Source organism: Pipistrellus kuhlii, unplaced genomic scaffold (assembly GCF_014108245.1).
Source record: "Pipistrellus kuhlii isolate mPipKuh1 unplaced genomic scaffold, mPipKuh1.p scaffold_m20_p_13, whole genome shotgun sequence".
NCBI lineage: Eukaryota > Metazoa > Chordata > Mammalia > Chiroptera > Vespertilionidae > Pipistrellus > Pipistrellus kuhlii.
The window spans coordinates 25,445,484-25,459,571 of record NW_023425438.1 but is presented as its reverse complement, the minus strand read 5'-3'; the positions used below and the strand labels follow the sequence as shown (position 1 = coordinate 25,459,571).

At 41.1% G+C, this 14,088-nt stretch overlaps 1 protein-coding gene across 1 annotated transcript in view; it reads right to left on the bottom strand.

Moving 5' to 3' along the window:
- The window catches only part of EML6 (EMAP like 6), a 191,351-nt gene that overhangs the window by 66,868 nt on the left and 110,395 nt on the right, over window positions 1–14,088 (bottom strand). The window contains exon 16 of the mRNA XM_036435332.2: window positions 7,907–8,000. Coding sequence (XP_036291225.1) covers window positions 7,907–8,000 — 94 coding nt within the window. The remainder of the gene's footprint in view (window positions 1–7,906; window positions 8,001–14,088) is intronic.

The window sequence follows — 14,088 nt, the reverse complement described above, 5'->3', positions numbered from 1 at the left end:
ACAGTGCACTCCTACAGGAAGAGCGCTGCTCGGCCAGAACCCGGGCTCAGGGCTGCTGAGTGCAGTGGCAGTGGTGGGAGCCTCTCCTGTCTCCATGACAGCGCTAAGGATGTCCAACTGCCAGTTTAGGCCCGCTCCCTGGGGACTAAGCTATCAGTTAGACATCCCCTGAAGGCTCCTGGACTGCCAAGAGGGTGCAGGCTGGGCTGAGGGAACTCCCCCCCCCCCCCAGAGTGCACGAATTTCATGCACCAGGTGTCTCGTTAGGACATATATTTCATAATGTAAGAGAAATGCAAATAACAAAAAGAACACGACTGACCAATCTCCCTTATGAATATAGATTAAAGAAATCTTAAAATATTAGCAAAGAGAATCCAATAACATATTAAAGATAATACATTGTGACCAAACGCAAGGTTGGTTCATTATTAAAGAATCAAATAGTACAATTCATCATATTAACATATATAAGAAGAAAATTTATGTTATATTCACAGATGCTGAAAAGATATTGGACAAAAATCTAACACACATTTGTGGTTTAAAAAATACTCGTCATGGGGAGGAGGAGGGAGCAATGGTGGGATAAGGACACACATGTGATACTTAACATGTTAAGTGCCCAGCCTGTTTTGTCTTCCAGATGGAAAGTATAGTGTCAATCACCAGTGACTGACTGGGCGCAAACATGTTAATCAATGAAGAAAAAAATAAATTAAAAAACAACAACACTCGTCACTCAATGAAATAGAAATCAATGGGTGCTTCTGACTTCTCCATTTCCCTGTACTCCTTGATTCTCACTGAGAAACCCATGTTCATTCAAGGCCAACTGTACACAGGCTGACTCTCCAGCAACGCTGTGTGCCCTGACCTTACTCTCTTTAAAAACCAAAAGTGCTGAAATAGTAACTTATTCATGGTGTGTGTGTGTATGTGAACTCAAAAATCAGATTCTTACTTAATATCAATAGTATTCCCAATAAAGTAGAGAACAAGACTATTATTAACACTTCCACTTAACACTGTATTGAATATATTAACTAATGCAGTTACACAAGATTTCAAATATTAAAGGCACAAGAACTAGAATGGAAAAAGGTAAAACTTGTTTTTAGCAGAAGATATATTTATATGTCTAGAAAATTCACAAAGAGATAAGGTAAAACAACTACACACAAGAGGATTCAGTCAAGTTGCAGTATAAACTCATAGAGAGCAGGCGGACAGCTCTGCTGTGGGGAGTGAGCAAAAAAGGAAAAACGAGAGAATGCATGGACATGGGCAACAGTGTGGTGAATGCCGGGGGGGAGGGAGGGTGGAAGAGGGGACTCCCATAAAAAGAGCACTGGGTGTTTGTATTTAATCTGGAGTTAGATGCCTTGATTTTTAAAGTTATTATGAAAGAATAAACCAACAGGAATGGCCAGGTAAAGTATGAAAAAGAGCAAAGTGGGAAGTATAACTCTCTTAGATATAAGTCCAGAAACCTTCATAACTAAAACAGTGTGGTACTGGTGCATGAGCTGACCGACACATCCATGACAAAATAGAAAACCTAGAAGACCCAAATGAATATTAAAATCTGGTATAAAATGAAGACAGGATCTCAAATCAGTATGGAAAAAGAGGAACTTTTAAAACAGATGGTGTTTGTCACCAAATGCTTGTGAGGAAGTAGAGCAGCAGGAACTTGATGCATTGCTGATGCAAATGCAAAATGGTTCAGCCACTTTAGAAGACAGTGTAGTGCTTTCTCACAAAACTAAACATGTTCAACATAAGATTCGGCAATTGTGTTTCTGGGTATTTACCCAAAGGAGTAAAGAACTCACATCCACACAAAAACCTGCATGTGAATATCTATAATGGCTTTAACCATAACTGTCAAAACTCAGAAGCAACCAGGACGTACTTTAGTACGTGAATATATGAACAAACTGTGGTACATCCAGACAATGGCATGTTATTCAGTGCTAAAAAGAAATGAGCTATGAAGCCATGAAAAAACATGGAGGAATCTTAAGTGAATACTACTAAGTGAACAAAAGCTAATCTGGAAAAGCTACACACTGTATGCTTCCAACTATATGACACTCTGGAAAGGCAAACTCGGGAGATAGTAAGAGGATTGCTGGATGCCAGAATAGAGTGACAAGAGGGACGAACAGGCAGAACACAAAGGATTTTTATTTTAATTTTTTTCACAAAGGATTTTTAGAACTCTGAAACTATTCTGTCAGATACTATAATGGTGGCCATGTCATTTTATACATTTGTCAAACCTCAAAGACTGTACAATGCCAAGAGTGAACCCTACAGAAAACTATGTGCATTAGGTGATAGAGTGTCAAACTATTGTCATGAACGTACCACACCCTGGTGGTCAGCTGTGTGTAGGCAGCTGTGTGTAGGGGGGGGAGGAGTAGGGGAAATATAGGAAGGCTACTTTCTGCTCAATTTTGCTTTGTACTTAAAGTAAGGTCTATTTAAAAGGGAAAAGAAAAATGATATTTGGAAACACATCAACAGCCATATAGAAAAAGGATAAAATTGGATCTGTTCTTTATAACATACTAGGATAAATTCCCAAATTGTTTAGAGATCTAAATGATCTAGTGAACAGCGCACTCCTACAGGGGGAGCGCTGCTCAGCCAGAAGCCGGGCTCAGGGCTGCTGAGTGCAGTGGCAGTGGTGGGAGCCTCTCCTGTCTCCATGACAGCGCTAAGGATGTCCAACTGCCAGTGTATGCCCGCTCCCTGGGGACTAAGCTATCAGCTGGACATCCCCTGAGGGCTCCTGGACTGCCAAGAGGGTGCAGGCTGGGCTGAGGGAAACGCCCCCCCCCCTGGAGTGCACAAATTTCATGCACCAGGCGTCTCGTTAGGACATATATTTCATAATGTAAGAGAAATGCAAATAACAAAAAGAACATGACTGACCAAAGAAGAAGCCATAGCAAATGAGAATTGTGAGTGATTTCCTTTTAACAGAGAATGGGGAATACACTCCTAAGTATGACTCAAAATCTTGAAACATTAAAAAATAACTGAAAAATTTGACTGCATTAAAATAAAAACTTTTAGCATGGTGAAAAGCACCATAGCAAACTAAAAAAAAAAGACAAATAGTAAACTGGGAAAAATATCTGCAAATTATAGACAAAGGACAAGTTACCCTAACATACAAGAACTACTTTCTGTGTGAATTTTATTTTAGAGAAACCGAATGGTTCACGAGAAAAACATTCTTATTTATTAAAGAATTCTAGCTAATATGAAGAATGAAAGAATTAGAACATTATAATTTTAGACCCCTAAACAAATAATCGAAACATTCCACAGTTGTAAACGGATGCTACAACCATTGGATAATATGTTGATGTGGAGCTTTATAATGGAAGGATCAGGCTGATGCTGCTAGAACCCACAGTTGAGTATTACTAAGCATATGACAACCAGACACTTCACCCAGTGGTGTACCACAGGGGTGTGCCTGGGGGAGAAGAATTCCATCCCATTGTTTATGATGGCTGGTTCATGGGAATAATAAAATGCATACTGGCTTTTAGTTGGTTTTCTTCTTTTACTTTTCCTCCCCTACAGATAATATAGCTCTATTGCTTGCACCGAAAGTACTACTCCCAATGCTTCCACCCTCCACTATGCCACTGACTATGTTTCTTCAATGTGATGAAAAAATGAAGTACGTATCTAGTGTTCTTGTTTGGAAAAAAAAACAATGTAGATGAAAATATTTGCAAATCATGTATCAGATAGAGAACTTGTATCAGAATATATTTTAAAACTCCTCAACTCAATAAAACACAAACCTCTTTTGCCCGCGGGTGTGGCTCCCTGGTTGAATGTTTCTATGAACCAGGAGGTCAGGGTTTGATTCCTGGTCAGGGCACATTCCCGGGCTATGAGCTAGATCCCCAGTAGGGGGTGTGCAGGAGGCAGCCGATCAATGATTCTCATCATTGATGTTTCTATCTCTCCCTCTTCCTTTCTGAAATAAAAAATTATTTTTTTAAACCAATTAAAATGGATAATATAGCTAAATAGACATTTCTACAAAGAAGATATTTTAACGGCCAGTAAGTACATGAAAAGATGTCCAACATCATTAGTCATTAGAAAATGAAAATCAAAGACTTAATCAGATACCACTTCACTCACATTAAAATGGCTATAATAACAGACAATAATAAGTGCTGAAAGTCTATTAAAAAATGGAACTTTCTCTCATTGTTGGTGGAGATGTAATATGGTTTGGCCACTTTGAGAAATATTTTGGTGGTACCTTAAAATATTAAACATAAAACTACCAAATAATGCAGCAATTCCACTCCTACCTATGAACACAAGAGGAATCAAACATACATATACTCAAAATCTTGTACACAAATGTTCACAGAAGCATTATTGCCAAAAGGTGGAAACAATCCAAATATGCATCAGCTAAAGAATGGATAAATAAATGTGGCAGGCCCACAGAATGAAATATTATTCAGCAATTAAAAGGAATGAAGTACTGACATATGCCATGACACAGATGAACCTTAAATATTATGCTATGTGAAAGAAGCCAGTCATGAAGGACCTCATATTGTATGACTCTATTTACATGCGATGTCCAGAACACAAAAATCCAGAGAGACAGAAAATACATTAATTAGTGCTAATGGGCGTGGGGCTTCTTTCTGGGGTGGTGAAAATGCTCTGAAATTTGACAGTGGTAATGATTGCACAATTCTGTAAATATGCTGAGAACCACTGAACTGTCCACTTTAAATGGAAAATTGTATGGTCTGTGATTTATTTATCAATAAAACTGCTGCGGGGAAAAACAATGTGAATCTAATCAAGGCGGTGGGTCTAACTACATTTATAGGAAATGCAGAGAATGCCTGAAATGCTCCCAGGAAGAGTCAATGAAGCTTAGACTGTGAAACAATCTAAGGTCAAACGACCAGGCCCTCAGCTAAATCCACGGCATGAAAAGGTGGGAGGGGAGCTGCTAAAAAATAAAAATCTGGAAGAGGCTGAAGAGAGAGGAACCAAATGCAATGCCTGGGCCTTGTTTGAATGCAAATTTGAACAAGCCAACACTCATCTTTGAAACAATCAGAAATGTTTATGAATTTGGTAATAGATTAAAGAAATTACTATTGCTTTAGTTAGCTGTGATAATGAAATGGTGGTTTTACAAAGGGTCTTTTCCTCATATAATAGAAAGCAGGCAGACAGCTCTGGGAGAAGGGCAGTTTGGGGGCGTGGAGGAATTGAGCAACAACAAGAAAATTCAGGGACATGGACAACAGTTGGCGATTGTGGGGGGCGGGGGGAAAGGTGGTGGAAGGAGGTGGAAGAGTATAGAGAAGGTAAATGGTGATGGAAAAATAAATGTAACATTAGAAAATAAAAGGTGTCTTTTCATGTAGAAATACCCAATGAAGTATATACAGATCAAATGGCATGATGTCTTACATTTTCTTTAAAACATTATAGCACAGCCTGGCCAGCGTGGCTCAGTGTTGAACATCAACTTATGAACCAGGAGATCACGGTTCAATTCCCAGTCAGGGCACGTTGCCTGGGTTGCAGGCTCCATCCCCAATGTGGTGTGTGCAGGAGGCAGCCGATCAATGATTCTCTCTCATCATTGATGTTTCTATCTCTTCCTCTCCCTTCCTCTCTGAAATCAGTAACAATATTTTTAAAAATATATTATATCAAAAAGGTAAAAGTAAAAAATGAGGGGAAAGAGATTTGTGCCATTAGTAGGATGTTGTAGTTGGGTGAGAGTTCCAGGAAGTCCATTATGCTATATCCTCCTCTTTTGTCTCACCTTGAAAACTTCCATCATAAAAATTTAAAAGAACAGATCAGACCATCTCCATACCTATGATGTGGGCCCTGCTACAGTGAGAGCCAGGAATGAAGGAACTGCTTTTTGAACTTTCTCTTTGTTTCTTTGAAAGTCAAAAGTGAAGCATGAACACTAGGGACATGATACATCACTGGATGTACTGGGAACAATTAGGACAGAGAGAAAAAAGCTTAGATAAAAGAGAAGAGAAAATGTGCTTAATACAAAGTGGAGAAATGAATCAGATCACCATAAAGGACGTTTAAGCGTCCAAAGACTTCTTGGTTGGAAGAAAATGCCCACAGATCTAAGTCATTAATATACATCTTAGGGAGAAGATGCTAGAGAAAACCGAAATGAAGGGCAAATATATTTTTTAAATCACATTTCCTAGACAGAAAAAAGCATTGTTTTGCTTCCTGGTGTCTGTACAATGTCAAACATTTAGATAGAAAAATCTGTTTTGAGAGCACTTTATAGTTTCCATCTATTGTAGTTTCTTGGTATATAACACACAGCAACGTGGCTAAAGTTCTAAATTGACCGATGATGGCATGTAAATATTTAATTAATGTCCACAGCTAAATTAAGAACATTCATGAGGTTCCTTTGCACTGTGTGCTTTATTTTTCCTTTCAGGGGTCTTCAAACTACGGCCCGCGGGCCACATGCGGCCCGCAGAGGAGTCTGATCCGGCCCGCCAGGTTTTTTGGGCAGTGAACGCAGCCGAGGTGTTACAGTAGGAATTAGTAGTTCATATAGTCCGGCCCTCCAGCTCTCTGAGGGACCGTGATCTGGCCCCCACTTTAAAAAGTTTGAGGACGCCTGATTACTGCCATCGGAAAAGCGTCTCCTTTTCCCCCAAGATGGACAGCTGGAGTCATCAAGGCTCCATCGACTCCTCCTCTGAGTCTCCATTCAATCAAGTTGCCAACCCACCCCCCACCACCTTAATATTGTGGAGGGAAATATCAATGTAGAAAATAAGTACTGGGGTTCATGCCGAAACCGGTTTGGCTCAATGGATACAGCATCGGCTTGGGGACTGAAGGGTCCCGGGTTCAATTCCAGTCAAGGGCATGTACCTTGGTTGCGGTCATATCCCCAGGAGGGAGTGTGCAAGAGGCAGCTGATCGATGACTCTCTCTCTCATCGATGTTTCTAACTATCTCTCTCTCTTCCTATTTGTACAAAATCAATAAAATATATTAAAAAGAAAAAGAAAATAAGTACTGGGGTTCAAAGCTATTCATTCAAAAATGATTTCATATTGCAAAATAAGAAGTTGGTGAATGCAGGGAGGAACTAGGAGAGAGGCAAACGGATCACACGCCTTGGGCAACAAATTGTATTGCTGGGCCTTGGCTGCCAGCTATTTTGACTTCTGACCACGTTTGGCAAAGAGCTACGCCCCATGTTAAGTGGAAAGTAATGCTCAGACATCGGGCTGATTCAGCAGGGAGGGAGGCCGGGGTGAGGGAGGACAGACAGGTGGTCTATAAACAGCCGTCAGTCTTGAAACGTCTATTTATAAGATGGGAGATTAGGGAAACAATTTGCCTGCTTTGAAAGCGAGTGGCAGACGCACAGGTTGGGGCCTCCTTCCCAGCACGCCACGGCCTCATGACTAATGGGACGTCTGACTCCGGTGACATTGACAATCCTCCACCAGATGCTAAGACAGCGGAAAAACAAGGGGCAAGGCACCCGCCGGAGAAAAGCGCTTTCCTCCCGCTCGTAAAAGGCTTCGATAGAGATAACGTCTGCATTACTGAAAGCAAAGTGATGAGTAACTCTCCGGAGAGGACTTCGAAGTTTTCCAGTTTCCCCCGAAACAAACATTACCGGCTCTAGGGGAGGCCTGGCACCGTGAAATACAGCAGCGATGTGTTTTCTCTTGGGCGTTAAGCCTTCTATGCGAGTTCCACCTGAGTCTGAAGATGAAATCTTACCAGAAAATGAAAACTACCGACCGATCCCGAAGCGTGATAATCGGCAGGATGCCTTCAGGCCTCGGCCGCTGCTTACCTGGTTGTGGCTATCTTTTCTCCCTTTTTCCAGTCCCAGAATACAATACTGTGAAAATCGTCTAAGCCAACCGACACCAGACATTTTCCATCGGCTGTATGAAAACAACACAGAGGTCAAATAACTCATTTCTTCAATGAAAAAGGGGAACATTTAATATGCTATAAAGACGAAGGAGAAATTGGCCTCAAGATCATTATTAGGCTCAAATACATTAGGAGTATCTTATGCTCAAGGGACCTCACTAAAGGAAATGCATAACTAGCAGCAGTTGAGCTACTTATTGCATCAAAACCGGTGGCACAGTAACTGGCTGCTGAATATAATCTCTGCCCCCACGTTCCAGTCTTAGACACAAGGCTGGGGAGCCACTCAGTAAGTCAGGATGACCCTGTCTATTTTGTGGCAGACAAACCTCATGACATTTACTGGAAGAGCCATTTGGCTTTGCAACTCCGTCTACTTGCAGCTCTAAAATACTGGGCTCTGTTAACCCTCCGAGATAAGAGAGGTTAGAAACTAAATTTTAGAAACTAAATTTTTACTTCAAAAGTTTTTTTAAAAGGTAATTTTATAATTTAAAAATTCCTCATTTCTTAAGTTTCCCTATTTCGAATGTAGTATGCTTGTTACAGGACATTTAGAAAATATGGATAGAGGACATTTATAATCATCCACATTTCTAGGCCTAGATTTGATGTATATCTTGTCACTACATAAATGTGCTTTAAAAAAAACAAACAAAAAAATCCAGAATCACAATGAACATACTATTATCAAATCTTTTTTTAAAAAAACATATTTTTATTGATTTTTTACAGAGAGGAAGGGAGAGATATAGAGAGCTAGAAACGTCAATGAGAGAGAAACACCGACCAGCTGCCTCCTGCACACCCCCTTCTGGGGACGTGTCCACAACCAATGTACATGCCCTTGACCGGAATCGAACCTGGGACCTTTCAGTCCGCAAACCGACGCTCTACCACTGAGCCAAACCGGTTTCGGCTCAAATCTTTTTTCATTTGTTATAAACATTGTATTTTAGTATTAAGTATTATTTATAATATCAATGGCTACTGTACTTTAGTTGTTAAGGTTTTCTAAAAAATTTAAAAAACACATGTAAAATTAAATTTGAAATCAAAATAGCTCATTTGCTTTTTCCCTTCAAAGCAGAAGAAAAGTCCAGTAGGAAAGTCTTTCCTTTGCTGTCTCCTCACACAGCTAGATTCACAGGACGAGCGCCCTGGGTCAGCTGTGCGGGGACAGGAGACGGGGGACCACACTCACTGTGCATCCTCTCAGCAGGTGTCTTCTCTGACCACAGAGGACCAACAACATTAGAGCAAAGAAACATAAGAAAGTGGCAAACTGCTTCTCCCCAGTCCATTCAGGGTCTCAAATGGCATGATTTCAAAGGCAGGCCTGGGGTAGATACAAAATCTGGGTTTCCAGGAAAAATGAGGGAAACCCAGTTAAACTGGAATTTCAAATAAACAAGGAATAATTTCTTAGTGTATGTCCTGTGTAATATTTATATTTACACTGCATATTTATAATGCCTGGGACATACTTGCACTAAATAAAGTATTTGTTTATATGAAACTAGAGTCCTGGTGCACAAAATTCATGCAAAGGGGGTCAGGCATCGGTCTCTCAGCCCAACCTGCACCCTCTCCAATCCAGGACCTCTCAGGGGATGTCTGACTGCTGGTTTAGGCCCGATTCCTGTGGGACTGGCCCTAAACCAGCTGTCAGACATCCATCTTACAATCTGGTACAACTGGCTCCTAATTGCTCACCTTTCTGCCTGCCTGATTGCCCCTAACCGCTATCGCCCTCCTGTGTGGGTTCTGGGTGCTGGTATCCAGCTCCTTCCCCACTCCTGTCAGAGTCTGGGGCATGCCACAGGACCCAGAGTCAAGTTCCCATCCACCTATGCATGCCTCAAAACTATGCGAGACCCGGACCCAGCCGGCCCCAACCCCATGGGCGAGACCCAGACTCAGCCAGCCCCACCCCCATCAAGCCCTACTGGTGCCAGACAGGGATGTAGCCTTCTGCTGATCAGTCGTTACAGCATGAGGGTGTGATGACCATTTGCATATTAGCCTTTTATTATTATAGATTCAAATTTAATTGGACCTCGTGTTTTTTATTGGCAACCTTCCCCCAAAAGCCGACCAGTGCCCAACGTGTGAGTGCCCTTGCCTGTGCCAGAGACTCACCCCTTCAATCACCTGGGAGCAGTGGTCTGCTGCTTTTCTGGAGGAGGAAGGAGAGTAAGAGCCTGGTTTAACAAGCCAAATAAATCCTCCCCAATCCTTGATGACCACCACGTATAAGGCAAGGATTTGAAAGTTACATGAATTCTTTCAAACTACTAGGCTATCTTAGTATTACATGAAGACATTAACACTTACCTAACGGGCTAAATCACCACACATTATAAGCAAATGATTTTTCCCCCCAATTTTTTTTTATTGATTAAGGTATTCTATGTGTCCATATCTTCCCATTGCCCCCTCACCCGACTCCCATATATGCCCTCACTCCCCAGTTCTTGTGTCCGTTGGTTATGCTTGTATGCATGCATACAAGTCACACCTAAATAATAAATCTTTATGCTTTAATGTTACTAGGCTTTAAATTGGGCAAGGTCTCTTTTTATGAATTTGGGATAAAGGACAGGTAGGGACTTCCTAGTCATTACCACCAACATTGCTTTTTCCACACATCTTGGCAGCAGCTAGTTATATTTCTATATTAGCATGCCTTTGTATTTGGTGATGTTATTTGTATTGGAGTCTTCTGTCTCCCTTTTTATATTATAAGCTCTTTTAAGGCTTATAGTAATCATATCACATTTCCTTTATGATCTGCACTTTGAGTTGGCTTTCAAAGAATGCTGATGATACTGGGTGGTGTTGAGAAGGAGGGAGAAGATAAAGAAAAGTGCATATGGGTAATATGAAGGGAAAGGGAATGAACTAGGTTACATAGCTACACAGTTTTGTTTTAATTACAATTACTTTCAAAAACACTGTCCAAATACTCAAGGTCTCTTTTTGTCTTCATTAATTCTATATTTTGTATTATTTTTTAACCTGCAGAGCTATTTTAATATATTCTTCTTAGACTACATCCACACACTTAAGAGGATAGTTTTTAAAGTTTTTCCCTTTTGAAGAAAGCCTCAGGGTAAGTTGATTTTCATGGATTTTTAAAATTAAAATTTCTGCAAGGCCCCATCAGCTTGTCCTCACAGTTATGCCACTTTCCTACCCCTAGAAGGATATTGTGACTATGAGTAGCAATGGAAGAAAGAGTCCAAAAGTGGAGGTGCCTCAACACTATACCTCCTCCTTTAGGATAGTGCCTTTTCCTTTTTTAAAAAAGTTTTTTTCAATTAAAATTTGCATTCAATATTATTTTGTATTACGGTATTTTTAGATGTATGGCATAATGGTTAGACAATCATATTCTTTACAAAATGTCCCCCTGATATTTCCAGTACCCACGTGGCCCCATACATAGTTATTACAATATTATCCTACATAATAAAAGGCTGATGTGCAAATGGACTGAACAGCAGAATGACCGGTCCCTATGAAGCTGGGCTCAGGGCTGGCAAGTGCAGTGGCAGTGATGGAAACCCCTCTAACTTCTGTGGCAGTGTTAAGGACCCTTCAGGGGGATGTCTGACTGCCAGCTTAGGCCTGCTCCCCACAGTCAGACTTTCCCCTGAGGGGTCCCAGACTGAGGGCACAGGCTGGGCTAAGGGACACTCCTCCCCCCACCCCAGTGCATGACGTCATGCACTGGGCCTCTAGTTAACTATTCCCTATGCTGTACTTTACATCCCATGAATAGTGACTTTTCTTGAGTTGTGACGGTTCTGGCCATTTCAGCGTACTACACACTTCGGAAATATAAATTTGGCTACCTTTCAGTTTCTTCCCAGCTTTCATTCTCCCCCACAAAGCTTGACCTTAGCTTTGAAAATCCATTGTTCCTTGACTAGTTTTAGGTTTATTTTCAGCCATATTTTTAGAGCCTAGATAATGCTCTTTCAAATCTTTCCAGTCACAGTATGTATTAATTATGGATATTTTGTGACAAAGTCCAGAAATAATTCTAAGGCACTTAATGTCAACAGTAAAGGGCAAATTGGAAAGAGAAAATTTTTATTCAGACAATTGCAAGTTGGTCCCTGTAGTTGAAGCTCATAAAAAATGCATGGTGTTTTTCTTTTCCAGAATTCAACACAATGACATCAAATTAGTCTTATAGGTGCCCTTGTGGAACATCAGTGTTATTCAGTGAAGGTTTTAAAAATATGAGGATGAGGTTTAGGTTAGAAAATATTTATGGGGCTGACAGCTTCTCTTTCTAAGCTGGTTTTCTATTCATGTGGAAGAAGCACAGAAACAAAGGAACTGTTTTCCCTCGTCAGTGATGATAAACTCACAGAGAGAAAAGAGTTGCTCAATTAAGTGAAGCAGTCCTCCTTGTTTACATAATTTAGAGTTATGGATTATGTCCTGAGAAATGTTTTTGATTAAAAATGTCTTATTTTTGCCAGGACCGGTTTGGCTCAGTGGATAGAGTGTCGGCTGCGGACTGAAAGGTCCCGGGTTTGATTCCCGTGAAGGGTGTGCAATAGGCAGCTGATCGATGATTCTCTCTCATCGATGTTTCTAACTCTCTATCCCTCTCTCTTCCTCTCTGTGAAAAATCAATAAAATATATTTTTTTAAAAATATATATATTTTTTGTTTACTTTGGAACAGTGGCAAGAGTAGATTAATCTAAACCCTTATGTGTAATAGGCAATTTTTGTTTAGTTTTCACGTCATTTGCCTATGTTGTACTTCCGTGACAATTTTTCCTCTAATAAGAGACAAATGTGCTATCAGTATGTTTCCACATCACCTCACAAAATGAGCTGATTTGTAAAAGACAGGTGGCTGTGAGGTCCTGGGACATACAGATGGGGCCACCAACGAGCGGATAATAATGCGGGTGTCCTGTCTGCATGGTGAAGCAGGGAATCTAATCTCCTCTCTTGGGATATTGACTTTTCTATCAGTTTTCAAAAGGAAGGTATAGTTGCTCCTGTGGAGGTAACTGTGTGAGTCAGGGCTATTCTAGGTGAGCTCCAAGCTTGACGCTCAGGCCAAAAGTTCACACAGGCCCTGGTGGAAGGCAGGGGCAGGAGAAGGCAAGAGGACTGAGGAGGGAACACTCCTCATCCAGACGACCCACCAGCCAGGAGACCTGGGTTCTAGGGCTGGATCTGCCACTGTTTGACTTTTACTCTGGGCCTCCATTCTTGGCCTGCAAAGTGGTGCAGGAGTCTGTTGAAGACTAAAGTTGTATTGTTACCCGAAGTACCAGCAATAAAATTAAACCGAAGAGACCTCGGCTCACACCTTCAGGAGGTGCCCTCAAGACCACAGAGGTCAATTCATCTTCATGCAACTACTCAAGGTGACAGATCAAGCACAAGAGATACTAGTGAATGTCCTTCTTGAATAGTACTTCATATCAGTGCATTCTAAAACTATCAACTGGTTTCCTTAAATCCCAAGACAAAAACCTCATTTTCCACAATCAAAAATAACACTATTGCTGAATAAATGGGTTCTTTCCCAGTGATTGTTACCTGGGAAATAGAGACTGTATTGGTAACACTGAAATTATACTTTTAATGCAGGATATATTTAATATCTAGGGATTTCTTTATTTGCCCAAGATGAAAATTGGAAGCAGTGAGAGAATCAGCTTCTCATTCTCTCCCTAGAGAATCTGGTTTCTCTCCCCCCCCCACACTCCCTCCCTTCCCCCAAAGATCTGCAGGGCTGCCTCATGAGGGAGAGATTTCCAAGATCCATCCTTCCTTCCTTCCTTCCTTCCTACCTACCTACCTACCTACCTACCTATTGACTTCAGAGAAGAAGGGAGAGGGAGAGAGTCAGAAGCATCAATTAGAGAGAATCATTGATTGGCTGTCTCCCACAAGCCCCCTACTGGGCATGTGCCCTTAACTAGAGTAGAATTCAGGACCCTTCAGTCCATAGGCCAACTCTCTACCCGCTGAACCCAACTAGCCATGGCTCCAAGATCATTTCTTGATCCTTCTTCTATAAAACTACTAAGCCCGGAAGAGATGTGAGCTC